At 47.9% G+C, this 15,528-nt stretch overlaps 2 protein-coding genes across 3 annotated transcripts; one reads left to right on the top strand and one right to left on the bottom strand.

Annotated features, from left to right (window-relative positions):
• The first annotated feature begins 563 nt into the window (after positions 1-563).
• sgpl1 (sphingosine-1-phosphate lyase 1) lies at positions 564-10,609 on the top strand. Of its 2 annotated transcripts, none has more exons than XM_030107035.1 (14): positions 564-575; positions 3,024-3,189; positions 3,613-3,680; positions 3,947-4,094; positions 4,259-4,338; positions 4,940-5,068; positions 5,144-5,232; positions 5,327-5,435; positions 5,528-5,626; positions 5,714-5,860; positions 6,071-6,309; positions 7,404-7,550; positions 7,637-7,757; positions 8,358-10,609. In XM_030107035.1, exons 1-14 carry the CDS (start codon positions 564-566, stop codon positions 8,499-8,501), a joined length of 1,698 nt encoding a protein of 565 aa, XP_029962895.1. In that variant the 3' UTR covers positions 8,502-10,609. The 2 variants fall into 2 exon arrangements, with proteins under 2 accessions (XP_029962895.1, XP_029962896.1); XM_030107036.1 differs by lacking the exon at positions 564-575 and adding an exon at positions 2,392-2,551 and having other exon boundaries at positions 8,358-8,501.
• Positions 10,610-10,611: 2 nt separating this feature from the next.
• pcbd1 (pterin-4 alpha-carbinolamine dehydratase/dimerization cofactor of hepatocyte nuclear factor 1 alpha) lies at positions 10,612-12,671 on the bottom strand. Its single transcript, XM_030107037.1, has 4 exons — positions 12,497-12,671; positions 11,605-11,736; positions 11,437-11,517; positions 10,612-11,035 (listed from the first exon to the last, which is right to left on the bottom strand). Exons 1-4 carry the CDS (start codon positions 12,497-12,499, stop codon positions 10,943-10,945), a joined length of 309 nt encoding a protein of 102 aa, XP_029962897.1. The 5' UTR covers positions 12,500-12,671; the 3' UTR covers positions 10,612-10,942.
• Positions 12,672-15,528: the final 2,857 nt, after the last annotated feature.

Here is a 15,528-nt window from a genome sequence, read left to right as displayed (position 1 = left end):
GTGAGGTTAGAAATATGACAAATCGAAGTATATAGAAAAAGTTATTCTTGTTTGCTCAAGTTTCTGCATGTGAGAATCATTATGGCACATTATGATGAAAACACTGAATTCTATTTAAGTATTTGTGGGTCAAAAATTAAAATACAATTTTGACGATTAAGTGTAATTATTGGTTAACAATGATCAAATTGAAAAGTAAAAATATACATCTTCGACAAGCTCTACCCTTGATTGCAGAGACGATATTTACCACGACGTTTGAACGCAATATTTCTCTGAGGTAACCATATGTGAAAAGTTGCGGCGTTTCTGTTACGAGATCACAGATCTATATACAATGCGGTGCAGTGTTCAGCAGAGACTCAGACCGACGTAGTGTTGTGTAGATCTACACATGCGCAGTCCGCGAATGTCGGTCACTTCCTGAATCGGGGCTAGCATTCTGCGGTGTTTGGTAGTAGCATGTAGATGAGAGGCGAAGCCTCGGAGCAGCCTGCTGGAAGCAACTTTCCGTGAGGCGGACACAAAAAAGCGGTGGCTCGGTGAAAGTTTGCCTCGACAACATGGATTACTGGGTAGGTTGTGGGCTCACTTTACTCCTTTTTACCCCTGGAGTTAGACTCGGCGAGGCTGAGGACGATGACAGTGCGGCTCCAGGGCGAAGACTTGTTTATGTGGAGTGAAGTGAGCTAATGAAGCGACCTGTTTACTTCTCAGTGATGCTCTGACCTCTGTTATGTTGTGACAGGCTCTCCGTACACATGTTTTCAGCTAAAGTAATCCCCTACCCCCCGATACTTTTGTCTTCAGACTCAGCACCTCAGTCTGACACAGTTACATGTAGTTAAATAATATGTACATACATATAGTACAGCTCTCCTCACCCTGAGACTTCAGATCAGAGTCTGTTTTTATGTTTAGTTGAAGTACTTCCTCTGTTAAAGGCTTTCTATTGTTTATTGTTGGGTTAAAATTAGAGATCCTGCTCAACTTAAACTTACAGGAAGCTTCAACAAAGATGTGGACTGAGCAGAGCCACCAGAGAGTTGTTAAGATTTGAGTTATTTCTCCTTAAATAGCACATTAAACTTTTCTGGTGGGACACAATAGACTCAGCACTGGAGGGCAGCTGTTCTGAGACAGATGTGCTGCCTGTGAATAAACCCCCCTCCAGCTGTCTCTGTCAGTGTCTGGACACCTGCGGGTCACCTGGAGAAGAGGCTCTTCTGTCTGATATGATGCCTCTGAGGCTTATTAGTCACTTTTACAAGAAGCTTTCCAGACACAGGCTCTTCTGTAATTATCGCTCCTCTGATCTCTCTGACTCAAAGCTGCAGTGATGTTGTACAAGTGGTTTGTTTTCTCTTGATGTATCCCGGAGCAGCCACCTCACGCCCAGTATATTTCCATGAGAACGTGACCTCCCCTCGGAGACAACAAAAGCTCTCATAACAGAATAGTCAAACAGTGTTTTGGGCGTGAGTGGAAGCCGAGGAGCCGGCATCCTCTGCTCAACAATGTGGAGGACAATGCTTGTCCGAGGGTCCTTTGTGAGGACTCGGTGGAAGTTTTCCTGGGGCAAATAATGGTTTGGAAAAGACTGGCTAGGATCTGAAGGTGACACACATTGTGCAAAAGTTTTGGATAACAGAAAGTGGGCGCTGTATCTTGAAGCGATGGGCAACTTTTGCGTTCGTATCAGATAGGAGCGTGCAATCTTGTCCTTATCGCAGATGTGTGGCAGTGATCAGGGCCATGCTTCGAGTCTGCGCTCACACTCTGTACCTGTCAGGGAAAGTCGAGTCAACGATCTCGCCCCACACACACGTTTTCCGTTGCTTCCCGGCCGGCTTTTTGTGGCTGATCTTGACAAACCTGTATGTGAACATGCTACCTGAACAGGCAGGTACGACAGCAGCTGTGTGAGCCCAGGTGGTGTCACTTAAAACCCCCCCCAAAAAAGTAAGCCTTTATTAGTATGGGTGGTGCCTTGTATTATCAACAGTTACTGTTGCACAAAGGGAGTGATGGGGGCTTGTCTCGCTGTCCAATTATGGTGCGCTTACGATATTGTCTTTTGAACCTTAAGCTTTCTCCAGCTGATTGTGGCTGAGGTGGAGAGTCCTCTCTATCGAACTGCCTGCCATTGTGTCGTAAAAACACCACGAGAGGAGATAGTGGAAAGATAATTTGGCTGCACTTGTGTAATCACATTCACAAAGACTTCACTGCAGCACTGGTGTGATTGTGTCTGATGTGACACAGAATATTTCATCTGAAGACTTAATCTTGAAAGTAGGCGTATGAGTGTCATCAATATCTGGAACTGTTGACAGACAGAGTTCCCCATCTTGTCCGATCGTGGCTGATTGCAAAACATCCTGCTGCTCAGCTGGCTGGATGTGTTGTTGCCAGTTTGGGTGGTGGGAGGAGTCTCAGTGGTAGTCTTCCAGTTAGCCGGGAGCCTTTTCTCACTCTCAGCTGGTGAACGAAGAGCCGACAGTTTTTGTTTTAGTGTGAGCGGGGAAAAGTTTGCACCATGTCTTCTGATGTAAGTACTTCTGTTTGTGATGCCGGGCTTCGTTTGAATTTACCTGACTATTCACCAACTCTAAGAGCTTTTGAGTCCACAGTATATCTTCAGTATACAGAGATGAGGTGCTGCATGCCAGGATTTATGATTCACTGTGTAGTATTTCCTGTGAAAGTGTGCATGTTGGCATTAATCCTGTGCGTATTTTCAAAAAAAAAAAAAAGAAGTGAAGCAGTTGAGTCGTGATCATGTCAAACAACGATCCACATGTGACATCCTGTGGTCACTGCTTCATGTTCAGACTCAGAAAAAAAAAGCCTTTTCTCCACCACATGTTTCTAATAACATCTCGTGAGTTATAAAGATGGGTGTGTCTGCAACTGCATGTGATTCTGTGTTAAATCTCTAGTGCTTGGAGTCAAAATAAAGGACTTTCTGCACCTGTTTTCATCCGAATGCAGCTTGTTTGATTGTGCGTGTCCGTGTGCAGAGTGCCTTGGAGGTGTATAAGGAGATGCTGCTGCTGTACCTGGAGGAGGGCCGGCGGCAGGTCAACTCTCACTGCGCGGACCTGGAGCCGTGGCAGATCATCGGAGCATCGGTCCTCACCACGCTGGGAGCCGTTTGGATCAAAGGCTTCCTCTTCCAGCAAGAAAGTAATCTTTCACACGCGATGCAGGGTGTTAAGTCAGTGCCTAATAGCTGAACAGTGCAGTTTAACCAAATTTGGCTGCAGCTTTTTCATAGTTCATGTGCTTATGTATGACACACACCTCAAGGAATCCATAAAATCGGCACAACTCATCAGTAAACCACTCACCAAATTCCTCCGCAACCGGGTCGCCACTTATCTAGATTTAGCTGTCAGAGAGGGAAAGCACAGAGGAAACAGGCGCTCCGCTCCTTCCAACGGGCAGAATTTAATGCCTGCTGAACACAGAGTTCCAATATTCATTGAGCACTTCTCGTCTCGCCATGTGACTACAGCTCACCGTCAGCTGCCTAATATTTGCAGCTGAGAGTGTATCGGCGTCTCACCGCGGCTGCTGCTGTGTCTGCTCTTTCTTTGTGGCTGATAGGCCTCGTGTCTCGGATCAAGAAGAAGTGCTTTCGACTCATCAGGAAGATTCCCTTCATTGGCGTAGCAGTAAGTGTTGGTGGTGAATCTGTTCCCTCTTTTTACCAGTGAGTGTGTTCTGACTCTCGTGTCTGAGGCTCTTATGAGTCACTCGTAGATGACTGAGATGGTGTTAGACCTTTGGCATGCTTAAGATCACGCAGTCGTGATAACGCGGTTACTTCCGTTCAGCCGGTCGCGGTGTTACTTCACCTCTGTTTATTTTAGGCCCAGACGTGCTTTATCTTCTTATTTTCTCAGTGTGAACTGTGTGGTAACGCTGTCCTCTCTGTCAGATCCAGAGCCAGCTGAACAAGGCTTTGGACGACATGTCTGTCAGTCTGTGCACTTTGAAGGAGGGGATGAGCTACACCAGAGAGCTGCCCTCTAAAGGTCTCTCCCAGAGCCAAGTCATGGAAAAAATCAAGGAGTACGAGACCCTGAGTGAGTTCACCAGCCTCCATTCATCCCCGGCTGATCCATCGGCTCCGTTATCTCTCATGGCTGACTGGCCAGAAAAAAAAGAACATTTTCTAATCTTCATCGCTGATAAGAAAACACACTGCTTGAAATGTGTGTGTTTCTGAAGACGCTGTGTGTTTTTGCAGATGATGTGAAGTGGGAGAAAGGATGTGTCTCTGGTGCCGTTTACTGGGGCGACGAAACTTTGACCAAATTACTGGTGAAGGTATGTAAACCTGTGTGCATAACTGTAGTTTACCGGTATTCATAAATGGAAAAGACACCGATCCCTCAGTGAGAAACGGCTCCAGTTGTACATGTTGTGTGTCGTTGAGCCACACGAATGGAAATGAACTAAGTGGCATCGATGACTGAGCAGGTCTGAAGCAGCAACAGCCATAAAATGAAAACATAAAAACTCCTTGTTTGAGCCACGCTGGGCTCCAGTCTAATGATGCCAACTGCCGTTCAGTGCGTCTACGATTCAGCGCTGCAAACAAACGCAACCTTTGTTAGCAACTTATTGTCAGCACAGTATCAAAGGCTTTTTTGATTCCGACCAAAGAATTTCAACTTGTACTTGTAATTTAAGCTGTTTTCTTTCACTGTGTTTAGGAATGTGCCAGTTCTCCATAACAAGCTGTAAAGTTTGAGCCTGCATTCAACTGATTACATAAAGCATAACTTGTTTTTTTGTTTTGTTTTGTTTTTCAATGTAATAATACTTTTCATGCTGATTTCAGTGAATTCCACTTCATCTGTAACTCCCAGCAGCTTTCTGGGATTGACGCTGACCTTGTCACTCTGTTGTCGCTGGTTGTCTCCAGGTTTACGGAGATTTCGCGTGGAGCAACCCTCTCCACCCCGACATCTTTCCCAGCGTGAGGAAGATGGAGGCAGAGGTCGTGAGGATGAGCTGCACGCTTTTCCACGGTGGACCCAACTCCTGCGGCACGGTGCGTCACCCGTTGGTGCAGACAGATGGAAATGAAGGCAGGAGTCACGTTTGAAAGTTACTTCTCTTCGTCCAGGTTACGTCAGGAGGCACTGAGAGCATCCTGATGGCCTGCAAGGCGTACAGAGACATGGCCTACGAACGAGGCGTCAAATACCCCGAAATGTAAGAACAGCGGTGTGTGTGTGTGTGTGTTATTAACTCCGCGCTCGGCCTTGTTTTACCGGATCATGCAGTGAAGTGTGTCTCTGCTCTGCAGCCTGGCGCCGGTGAGCGTCCACGCAGCTTTCGACAAAGCGGCCCACTACTTCGGGATGAAGCTTGTTCACATCCCGTTGGACAAGAAAACCATGAAGGTGGATGTGAAGGTGAGCGTGCAGTGCGTGCAGAGTGTGTGTGTGTGTGTGTGTGTGTAAATGACTGGCGCACAGATTGCTGCTACTGTCTGCTGTGTTTGCAGGCGATGCGCAGAGCCATCAGCAGGAACACGGCCATGCTGGTCTGCTCAGCGCCGCAGTTCCCTCACGGAATCATGGATCCCATCGAGGAAGTAGCCAAGGTCAGCAGCGGAACGCGTTTCCCTCTCAGCAGGTTTCCAAAATAACAACAAGGAAGTCCAACACTCTCTCCCCCGGGTGTTTTGCAGCTGGCCGTGCGCTACAGCCTGCCGCTGCACGTGGACGCCTGCCTGGGAGGCTTCCTCATCGTGTTCATGGCCAAGGCCGGCTACACACTCGCCCCGTTCGACTTCAGGGTTAAAGGTGTCACGAGCATCTCTGCAGACACGCACAAAGTAAGGAGCGGCTCCGCTAATCTCTCCTGCACGCCTTTTGTTCTCAGCGGTGTTACCACAGCGCACATCTCACCTAATAACAACTCCTGACGGTTGACATCGTGCTCCGTTTGTGGAATACATACGGACTGGGATTTAAACGCCGTTGCGTAATCTCCACACCGACGGTTATTTCAGTGCTACATTGTGCATTGTTGCTGCTCCCTGCAGTATGGCTACGCCCCCAAAGGCTCCTCGGTGATCCTGTACAGCGATAAGACCTACCGCCAGTACCAGTACTTCGTGGCCCCGGACTGGCAGGGGGGGATCTACGCCTCGCCGTCCGTGGCGGGCTCCCGGCCGGGGGGGATCATCGCCGCCTGCTGGGCGACCATGATGCACATGGGAGAGAACGGATACGTGGACGCCACCAGGAAGATCATCAGCACAGCCCGCAAGATTAAAACCGAGTAAGACACCCTGACCGAGTCGACAGCGGGATGACGGATGGTTGAAACAGCTGTTTTCGGATCTCCTGTCACCTCACGCTGCAGGCTGACGGTGATAGAAGAGGGACTTCCTGAGTGTTTTCAATCAAGAGTCTTTTGGATTTTATGGAGGAAGCTCAACTTTATTTTTTCCATGAAGTAGATGAAGTGAGGGACTTTACAGAAGGCCGCTGCAGCCTCTCTGATGACACATAAATCACATTTCATGTGTAAATGTTGACAAAGGGAGGCATTTCTGATGGAGCAGAGAGATTAACTTTGAAAGTAACATTTATTATATTTAGAAAACATATTTTAGAACAGTTTGAAATGTCAAAGGTTGAGCCAAATCTTGCTCGTCAGCACTCTGAAACAGTAATTCAAGCTTTTATCACGTCTCAGCTGGATTACTGTAATACGCGTTGTGTTGGAGTCAGCCAGTCGGCCCTCGCAGGTCTCCTGTTGGAGGAAAAGTATTACTCCTGTTCTGGCCTCCCTCTACTGGCTGCCCGTGAATTTTAGAGTTCATTTTACCGTTCGTTTGTTTTAAGTCTCTGAATGAGCGTCCACAGGCTCCATCGCTGTCCGTTTTTAAAAGAAATTTGTCTTTTCACTTTGTCCTTTAACCCAGCCTGAGTCTCTGCTCCTGTTTTTATGTTTTTATCATTGTCTTTTTATTGTTTTTATTGCATTTTATCTTGCGCTTTATGTTTTTAGGTTTTTATGTCTTTTCTAACGTTTATCCTCTGGATCCCAACGACCATTAACAACAAATAGTTTTGATACTTAAGACTCTACAAACTGCACTTGATCTTAGTAATCCATCTGATCTTCACTTTCTGTTTGTGAGAGTTTGAAGTTGCTGCAATAAATGCAGGAGACAGATTTTATTGCATTGATTACAAAAGTTCCACATTATAATGAAAAAAAAATCATAAAGTTAAATTATTCACTTAATATTTTGACCAATGACTGATTCATCCATGTTCTTAACTGCTTTGTCATACTTGAGATCACAGCAGTCATGTTTTCTCATGACCCTCTAACTTTCATCTGCTTTCTTTCCCTCTTGACAGAATCTGTAAAATAAAAGGAGTGTTTGTGTTTGGAGATCCGGAAGTGTCAGTGGTGGCGATCGGTTCGGACGTTTTCGATATTTTCCGTCTTTCTAATGCACTGACGTCAAAGGGCTGGAACCTGAACACGCTGCAGTATCCATCCAGGTGACCATCAATCAAATAGCAGCCATTTAAAATATATATATATGTAATTTCACAATATCTTAAATGCTTCATCTCTTCTTTCACAGCATCCACATTTGTTGCACAGTCTTGCACACCCAGCCGGGGGTCGCTGATCGTTTCATCCAGGACGTGAAGGAGCAGGTCGCCGTCATCATGAAGAACCCCTCAGAGAAAACCACAGGAATGGTGAGTCAGCGGCGGCGCTCGCACCCGAGCAGGTCAGCAGGGACGCGACCTGCAAAACAAATGTCAGGGTCTGTCTTTGTAGCGGCAGAAAAATTCAGTTTTACAGCCTCTCATGGTGAAATGACTTTCTAAAATTAAACGCTGTGTTTCAGTGAGGTTCATTTATATATATGTAAACAGAGCGGTGTGGCATGTGAGCGATCACAGTTGAATTAAAACACGAACTCGTCGTAGGAAGTGAAATCACTCGTGAATAACCCTTGTTAACACCATTCATCTGCCTCTCCTGCTTACTGCTGGTACACAGTGCTCCGTTCTGTTGTTGTTTTAACTTAGGTTGACACAAGCAGCTGTTTTCTGTGTCAGCTCTCGGATGGAGTGGAAGCCCCGCCCACTTGGCGCAGGCGTCTCATTGTGTCTGGCAGATTAGTTGGCAGGGTCGATCACACTTGAGAAGGATGGCACTTAACAGGATTGAAAGAGGGCAGAGCCTCATTTGCATATCAGAAATAGAGGAAACTGCAGCCGGTATCGGAGCGGCAAGCTCAGGAGGGAAAATAAAGAGTCGGTGACCGTGCGGATGTCTCCATGCTGTTCCAGGGCGCCATCTACGGCATGGCCCAGTCCATCCCAGACAGATCCATGGTGACGGAGATCTCCCGAGGTTTCCTGGACTGCCTCTACAGCACCGAGGTGCCCAAGCTGAACTCCAGCCACATGAACGGGAACGGCAAGGCCCACTGAGACGGGGTGGGGACCCCCCTCCCCGCCTCCGAGACGCAGGGAAATCACACCCGCCTCCTCCCAGAGCCCTGAGCTCTTCGCTCTGCGGTTGCCTTATTTTGCAAATCTGCGCCATGCAGAAAAAGAAAAAAAAAAAACATCTGCAAAGATCTTTTGAAGCACAAGCCATTGTCTGTTTAACCAGCCCACAGGGATCGCTTTCCCCACGGCGTCTCTGCAGTACAGAGGACAAATGACTGGGTCCAAAGCAGTTTTAGACCTTTAATTTGAATTGAATTATGTTGTGTGTGTGTGTGTGTTTCTGTGACTCATTTTGTTTTTGAAATCCATTTCAATCTCATTTCGCCTTGGAACCTTGATCTCTGCTGATTGCGTAGCAACGCTCAGTATCTGTCTCTGTGTTTTTACCTGAACATTTCAGCTCACCGTCATCACGCCTTCACTTTCTGTGATGACTCGGCAAAAAAAAAACAAACCCAACATAACCACTGAAATCCTGCGCTGCCCTCTAGCATGAAGCCCGCTGTACTGCTCAGAGACTGCTCTTTATCGTGAAGAGAGAGGAAGCACTGCGACGCCCTGACAGCAACACATCAGGTTAATCTGTCCGCCACTTGAACCCGCAGGTCTGATCCAGCGGAGGACGTTCCTGCTCAAGCATGAACGTTCATTTCCAGCTTTTATAGCACTTCAGCTTTTCTGTCTGCAGTTGGATGCATTTGTAGGCAGAGGGGAGAATTAATTATTGGGATATTTTTTTTTAGGTTTTTTTAATTTCATTTTGATAAATCAGTTCTCAAATTCAGTAAAGGGAGAATGAGGGCATTAAGGAGTATCTGAACCTTATCAGCCACTTCTGATTGTTTGATTCTTGATTTGAAGAAAGACTTCCAATAGTTGGCTTGTAAAGTGAAGTAATAATTTCAGCTGTCTCAGCCTGGACTGAAGGCCCACAGGAGTATTATCACATGGCAGAATCTCAATACTTTCTATCGACGGTCTTCTGTGTTGTCACCTTGTTGTCTCCTAATTCAATCTACCTCAGTTTCTAATCAATGCAAATGTCATTTATTCATCCACTGAATTCTAACAGGGTGACTGTTTTCCATTTCTAACGTGATGAACTCCAGGGGAATTTAGAAAAAAGAAAAAAAACAAGCTTCACTACAGTTTCTTCAACAGTTTCCCGACTGTTTTAGTAAACATTAAACTTACAGGTTAATATTTTAACACTGCATACTGTAACACCAAAAGGACCTTGTTTTTTTTTTTTTCTATGACACATTTTCCTAACATAGTTAATGTTCCTTTTAATGATTTCTGTGTTTGTGCAATACTTGTGAGCTGAAACAAAGGGACTTTCCGTGTGTCGGTCGTTTGGAGGCGTTGTAGTGAACGGCGGCCTGTGAGCCTTGTTAGTGTACTTTAAGTGTTTCTGTGTGAGCACTGGGGAGCGTTCAGTTTTCAGTTTCATGAGTGATTCGTGTTTTTTTTTTTTTTTTCTTTTTTTAGGTGCTGATGATTCTAAAAGAGATTAGACGTGAATGTATTTAGATTTCTCAGCTTTTTAGTCAGTGCCTGGTTCAAAGACTGATGAACCCACCTGTTTCCCCGAAGTGCTGAAAACTACACCTGCGCAAAAAACAAAAAACACTGCAAAAACCCTTTTCCAGTGATGCTTTGGAAAATAGTGACAGTTGGATGGCCAAGGAATCTATTTTGAATACAAACGGCGATGCGCCTTTACAGATCCTTTAACAGCGACTCGTGTCTCTCATAGTTCTGTGTTATAATGTAGCAATAATAAGTGTTTGAAATCATGTTCTCATTGCAGTTTCCTTCCCAGCGGCACGGATCCGGCTTCATAATGGTTATCTTCTACTTCACATGCGATGTTAAAACCTTTTAAGCACCAGGTTCAGTGACTTGTGATTCTCTGAATGTATCATGTTTAGACTTTTAGCTAACTTTTTTTTTTTTTCTCCTGTTGAAGTTTCGATGACGTCCTGTAAGAGGTTCCACAGCAGACGCTGTTGGTCCACTCACAGCTGTCACACGAACAGAGACGGCGGTTCGATAGTGTTTTCAATAAAATGCATTCAGTCTGATGACCGGTTCTCAGTTGTCTTTTAGTCACAAGATCATGCTGAAGGAGAAATATTAAACATTTTTCAGTACAAAAACAAAACATTTGGCACATTCGACACTGAGTGGGAGAGGTTTTAAGAGAAATTAACTTATTTTGGTCTCAATTTGCAAACAGTCTGAAGTGAATAATCTCATTTTTCACCATGTACAAAAGCAGCACAGCACATTTTAAAAGCATACGGAGGGTCCTTTACAAATTCATAATGGGCTGTCAAATGAAGCACAGTGCTCCTCGCAGGTTGGATTGGGCAGATCACATCCACAAATCTGTTTTGACGACGAGCCAGCCGGGCTCACACGAGAGACGCCTGGTCGATGAACGTGGCCAGGGTGATGTCCCGCTGAGACAGTCCTCCACAGTCATGAGTGCTGAGAGTGATCTGGACCTGAGGGGGCAAATGAAAACCCGTAAGCACATCACTAATACGACCAAGAGAAGGTGCCTCCTTTTAAAATGGAGGATAACGCTTCCCTGTTTGTTCCATGAAATGTTGAAAACAAGCAGCCTGTAGGCGAACGAGTGAGGAGATTAATTCACATAGTGGAGAGCTGGCAGGGTTTGTGTTGAGTCAGCTGTTTTTCACTGTGAAATTTGATCTTTTGTTGAGGATCAGGCTTTTTGGGAGTTTCAGAATATGAACACAGTGTGTGTGTGTGTGTGTGTGTGTGTGTGTGTGTGTGTGTGTGTGTGTGTGTGTGTGAGACGCTCAGATCCAAGTCCAGCGGTTTGATGATCGCTGATCGCTATCTGTCCCCCACCCCACTGCTCATCGTCTGTCCTCTCTACCTTGTTGTAAACGTTGAACCACTCCGGATGGTGATCCATCTTCTCTGCTTGTAAAGCCACTCGGGACATGAAGCCGAAAGCCTGAGGAGAGAGCGTTTTGCGTGGTCACGTCACGCTCACGGCTGATAAATGGCTTGAGAGTGCGATGAGCGACTGCAGAACCCCAACCTGGTTGAAATCTTTGAAAACAAACTCTTTGTAAATGGCGTCCCGTCCCACAGCCTCCACCCACTGAGCGTTGCGTAGCAGGGGGAGAATGTGGTTCCTCTCCTCCTCGGTCAGACTCTGGATCTTGCCGGCCTGGGAGGACAGAGCAGAGGTAACAGAGTGGCGGATTTGGAGAGGGGGGCAGCAACACAGACGCAAACTGTGATTGGCTGCATGCGATCCCATCTGGAAACAATGAGAGGAGGCCTTCCTCATTCAAAAAAACGAGCTGGTTCAAAGGTATGCGGTGGTGGGAGGCGACACCGGTGCTGTTTGGTCACTCTCTGCCTAATCTGTGCACATGATGCACAGTCACACGGGTTAAAATTTGGTAATGTCCGTGTCCTTCGCTCAAATCTGAACGGCGCCGTCAACTTTTCACTGCTCCTGAAACAGAAATGAGTTTATTTCCCAATCTGGAGCTCCAAGAGAGGGGTTTGCCATCAGAAGGGGTCGTCAGGCTCATAAACCTGGGGGAGGAAACAGATCTCAGATCTGCAGATTGAAACACAGCAGTGACTCAACAGGTATCATAGCAACGCTGTAATCTGCTGGATCAGTGGAGCGAATGTTCAGCAGCGCACAGCTCAGAGCCATTCATCACACACGCTGGCCTAATGCACACAGACACACAGCAACAGGCCACATGCAGCTCCTCCACCCCTTCAGAGAGATACAGCCACACAGAAGCATTTGTATTTATCCATCACCCTGCAATAAAGCATGATCACGAGAAGCTTTACACACCCAGAGTGTAAAAGTCACCAGGTGTGTGGTGTGGAAACCAGCCCCGTGTGTGTGTGTGTGTGTGTGTGGCAGACCTTACACACCCGCTGACAGGTTGTGTACTCACCATGTTTGCAGAGTGTTTTCACACACAGGCGGGGGTTCAGCTCCGGTTCCCTCCTGCTCAAAGGCAAATCTGCTGTGGCAGCCAGGAGAGAGAGCAGCTGGAATGAATGCATCCACCCATGGGTCCTGCCTGGCTGCCCCTGCAAGAGGCCTGAGCAGAAATCCTTCCTGCTGATAGGCTGTTCAGTCAGCCTGGTTTAATCATGAACTGTCAGCTGGCAGGAGGCATGTGTGAGGCCAGCTATTGTGGCAGGGAAGACATTGTACCTTTATCACATGTTTCTTTATTGATTTTCTTTGCTTAAAAGACCAGCAGAATGTGAAAGCACAGCAGTATTGCAAATCCATGTGTTCATTTTGCTACAGAGGTTAGAGGTTATACAAAGTAAAAAACATGCTGAGGCCCATCCAGTGTGCCAATAACATGTTTGAACAGCAGATGGCGCTGTCGGTCATTTTAACTTCCAGTCTGTGCTCATTCCACGAAGAGAAAAAGAAATCCGACACCACAAAAACAACTAAAGTGTCACTGTAGAGCCAAAGAATGGGAGTCGGAGGTGGCGTTCTCAGCAAAAAATTCCAAACTTTATTCTCCATCGAAACTCAGAACACGTGAGAATGAATGAGAGTAACACCAAATCCCTCCGGGCGGAAACAACGCCCTCTCTCAAGATAAACGTTCCCCCCACCCCACAGTCCATGGGTGAATTATGAATAAACTAATCTCCACATCACCAAGCTTCTATAAGTCAATGATATTTAGCTGAAACTGTTAGAGAAGTAACTGGCATTATCTTTTATATTCTCTCTTAATTATGGTGTCTTAATCGTGCACATAGATACTATGGCATGCTATTTGACATGTCATGGGTCAGACAAATGGTGGACCACCTTATTAACCTCATCTGCAGATGCTCTGTGTTCCATTTTTAGAAGAAGACAAAGACAAGAAGCAGAAACCAAACAGCTGAGATCCATCCATCCATCCATCCTTCCATCCATTTTCTACGGCTTATCCAGGGCCGGGTCGCGGCGGCAGCAGTCTCAGCAGAGATGCCCAGACTTCCCTGTCTCCAGACACTTCCTCCAGCTCTTCTGGGAGGATCCCAAGGCATTCCCAGGCCAGCCAAGAGACATAGTTTCTCCAGCGTGTCCTGGGTCTTCCCAGGGGTCTCCTCCCAGTGGGACATGCCTGGAACACCTCCCCAGGGAGGCGTCCAGGGGGCATCCTAACCAGATGCCCGAGCCAACTCGGCTGGTTCTTCTCGATGTGGAGGAGTAGCGGCTCTACTCCGAGCTCCTCCCTGGTGACTGAGCTCCTCACCCTATCTCTAAGGGAGCACCCAGCCACCCTACAGAGGAAACTCATTTCGGCCGCTTGTATCCGTGATCTTGTCCTTTCGGTCATGACCCAAAGCTCATGACCATAGGTGAGGGTGGGAACGTAGATTGACCGGTAAATCGAGAGCTTCGCCTTTCGGCTCAGCTCCCTCTTCACCACAACGGACCGATACAATGACTGCATCACTGCAGCTGCTGCACCGATCCGCCTGTCAATCTCACGCTCCATCTTTCCCCCACTCGTGAACAAGACCCCAAGATACTTAAACTCCACCACTTGGGCCAGGGTCTCTCCACCGACTTGGAGGGGGCAAGCCACCTTCTTCCGGTCGAGGACCATGGCCTCGGATTTGGAGGTGCTGATCCTCATCCCTGTCGTTTCACACTCAGCTGCCAACCACCCCAGTGCATGCTGTAGGTCCGGGTTTGACGGAGCCAACAGGACAACATCACCTGCAAAAAGCAGAGATGAAATCCTATGGTCCCCGAACCGGACCCCCCTCCGGCCCCTGGCTGCACCTAGAAATTCTGTCCATAAAGATTATGAACAGAACCGGTGACAAAGGGGAGCCTTGCCGGAGTCCAACATGCACCAGGAACAGGTCTGGCTTACTGCCGGCAATGCGGACCAGACTCCTGTTCCAGTCATACAGAGACCGGACGGCCCTTAGCAAGGGGCCCTGGACTCCGTATTCCCGGAACACCCCCCACAAGACACCTCGAGGGACGTGGTCGAATGCCTTCTCCAAATCCACAAAACACATGTGGACTGGTTGGGCAAACTCCCACGAACCCTCTAGCACCCTAAGGAGGGTATAGAGCTGGTCCAGTGTTCCACGGCCAGGATGAAAACTGCATTGTTCCTCCTGAATCCGAGGTTCGGCTATTGGTCGAATCCTCCTCTCCAGTACCCTGGCGTAGACTTTCCCGGGGAGGCTGAGGAGTGTGATTCCCCCTATCTTCTTCCTCTCCCTCTAGAACTGCCACCTTATCGTGGTGGGGGAGTTTGAGAGCCTGCATGATCCCAGGAGCTATGTTGCCCCCTAGTAGGGTCTCCCGTGGCAAACAGGTCCTGGGTGACGGGCCAGACTAAGAGCAGTTCAATAGCCCCTGAGTCGAAAAAGAACAAAGGTAGTTACGGCGCCCGGTATGGCGCAGCCGCCCCCCCCCCGGAGCCAGGCCTGGGGCTGGGGCTCGTAAGCGAGCGCCTGGTGGCCGGGCCTTTGCCCACGGGGCCTGGCCGGGTTCAGCCTGAAGGGACGACGTGGGCCTGACCTCCAGCGGGCTCACCACCCACCGAGGGAACCGTAGGGGCTGGGTGCAATGTGGATTGGGTGGCAGCTGATGGCAGGGTGCCCAGCGACCCGATCCCCGAACACAGAGACTGGCTCTAGGGACATGGAATGTCACCTCGTTAGAGGGGAAGGAGCCCGAGCTTGTGAGGGAGGTTGAGAGGTATCGGCTAGATATAGTCGGGCTCACCTCCACACATAGCCTGGGCTCTGGAACCCAACCTCTCGAGAAGGGCTGGACTCTCCACTTCTCTGGTGTTGCCCACGGTGAGAGGTGGCGGGCTGGCGTGGGTCTGCTTATAGCCCCACAGCTCAGCCGCCATGTGTTGGAGTTCACCTCAGTGAATGAGAGGGTCGCATCCCTGCGCCTTCGGGTCGGGGACAGGTGCCTCACTGTTGT

The sequence above is a fragment of the Salarias fasciatus genome, chromosome 13 (assembly GCF_902148845.1).
Source record: "Salarias fasciatus chromosome 13, fSalaFa1.1, whole genome shotgun sequence".
Classification (NCBI taxonomy): Eukaryota; Metazoa; Chordata; class Actinopteri; order Blenniiformes; family Blenniidae; genus Salarias; species Salarias fasciatus.
The sequence above is the reverse complement of the archived record's forward strand: the minus strand, read 5'-3'. Positions and strand labels throughout refer to the sequence as shown.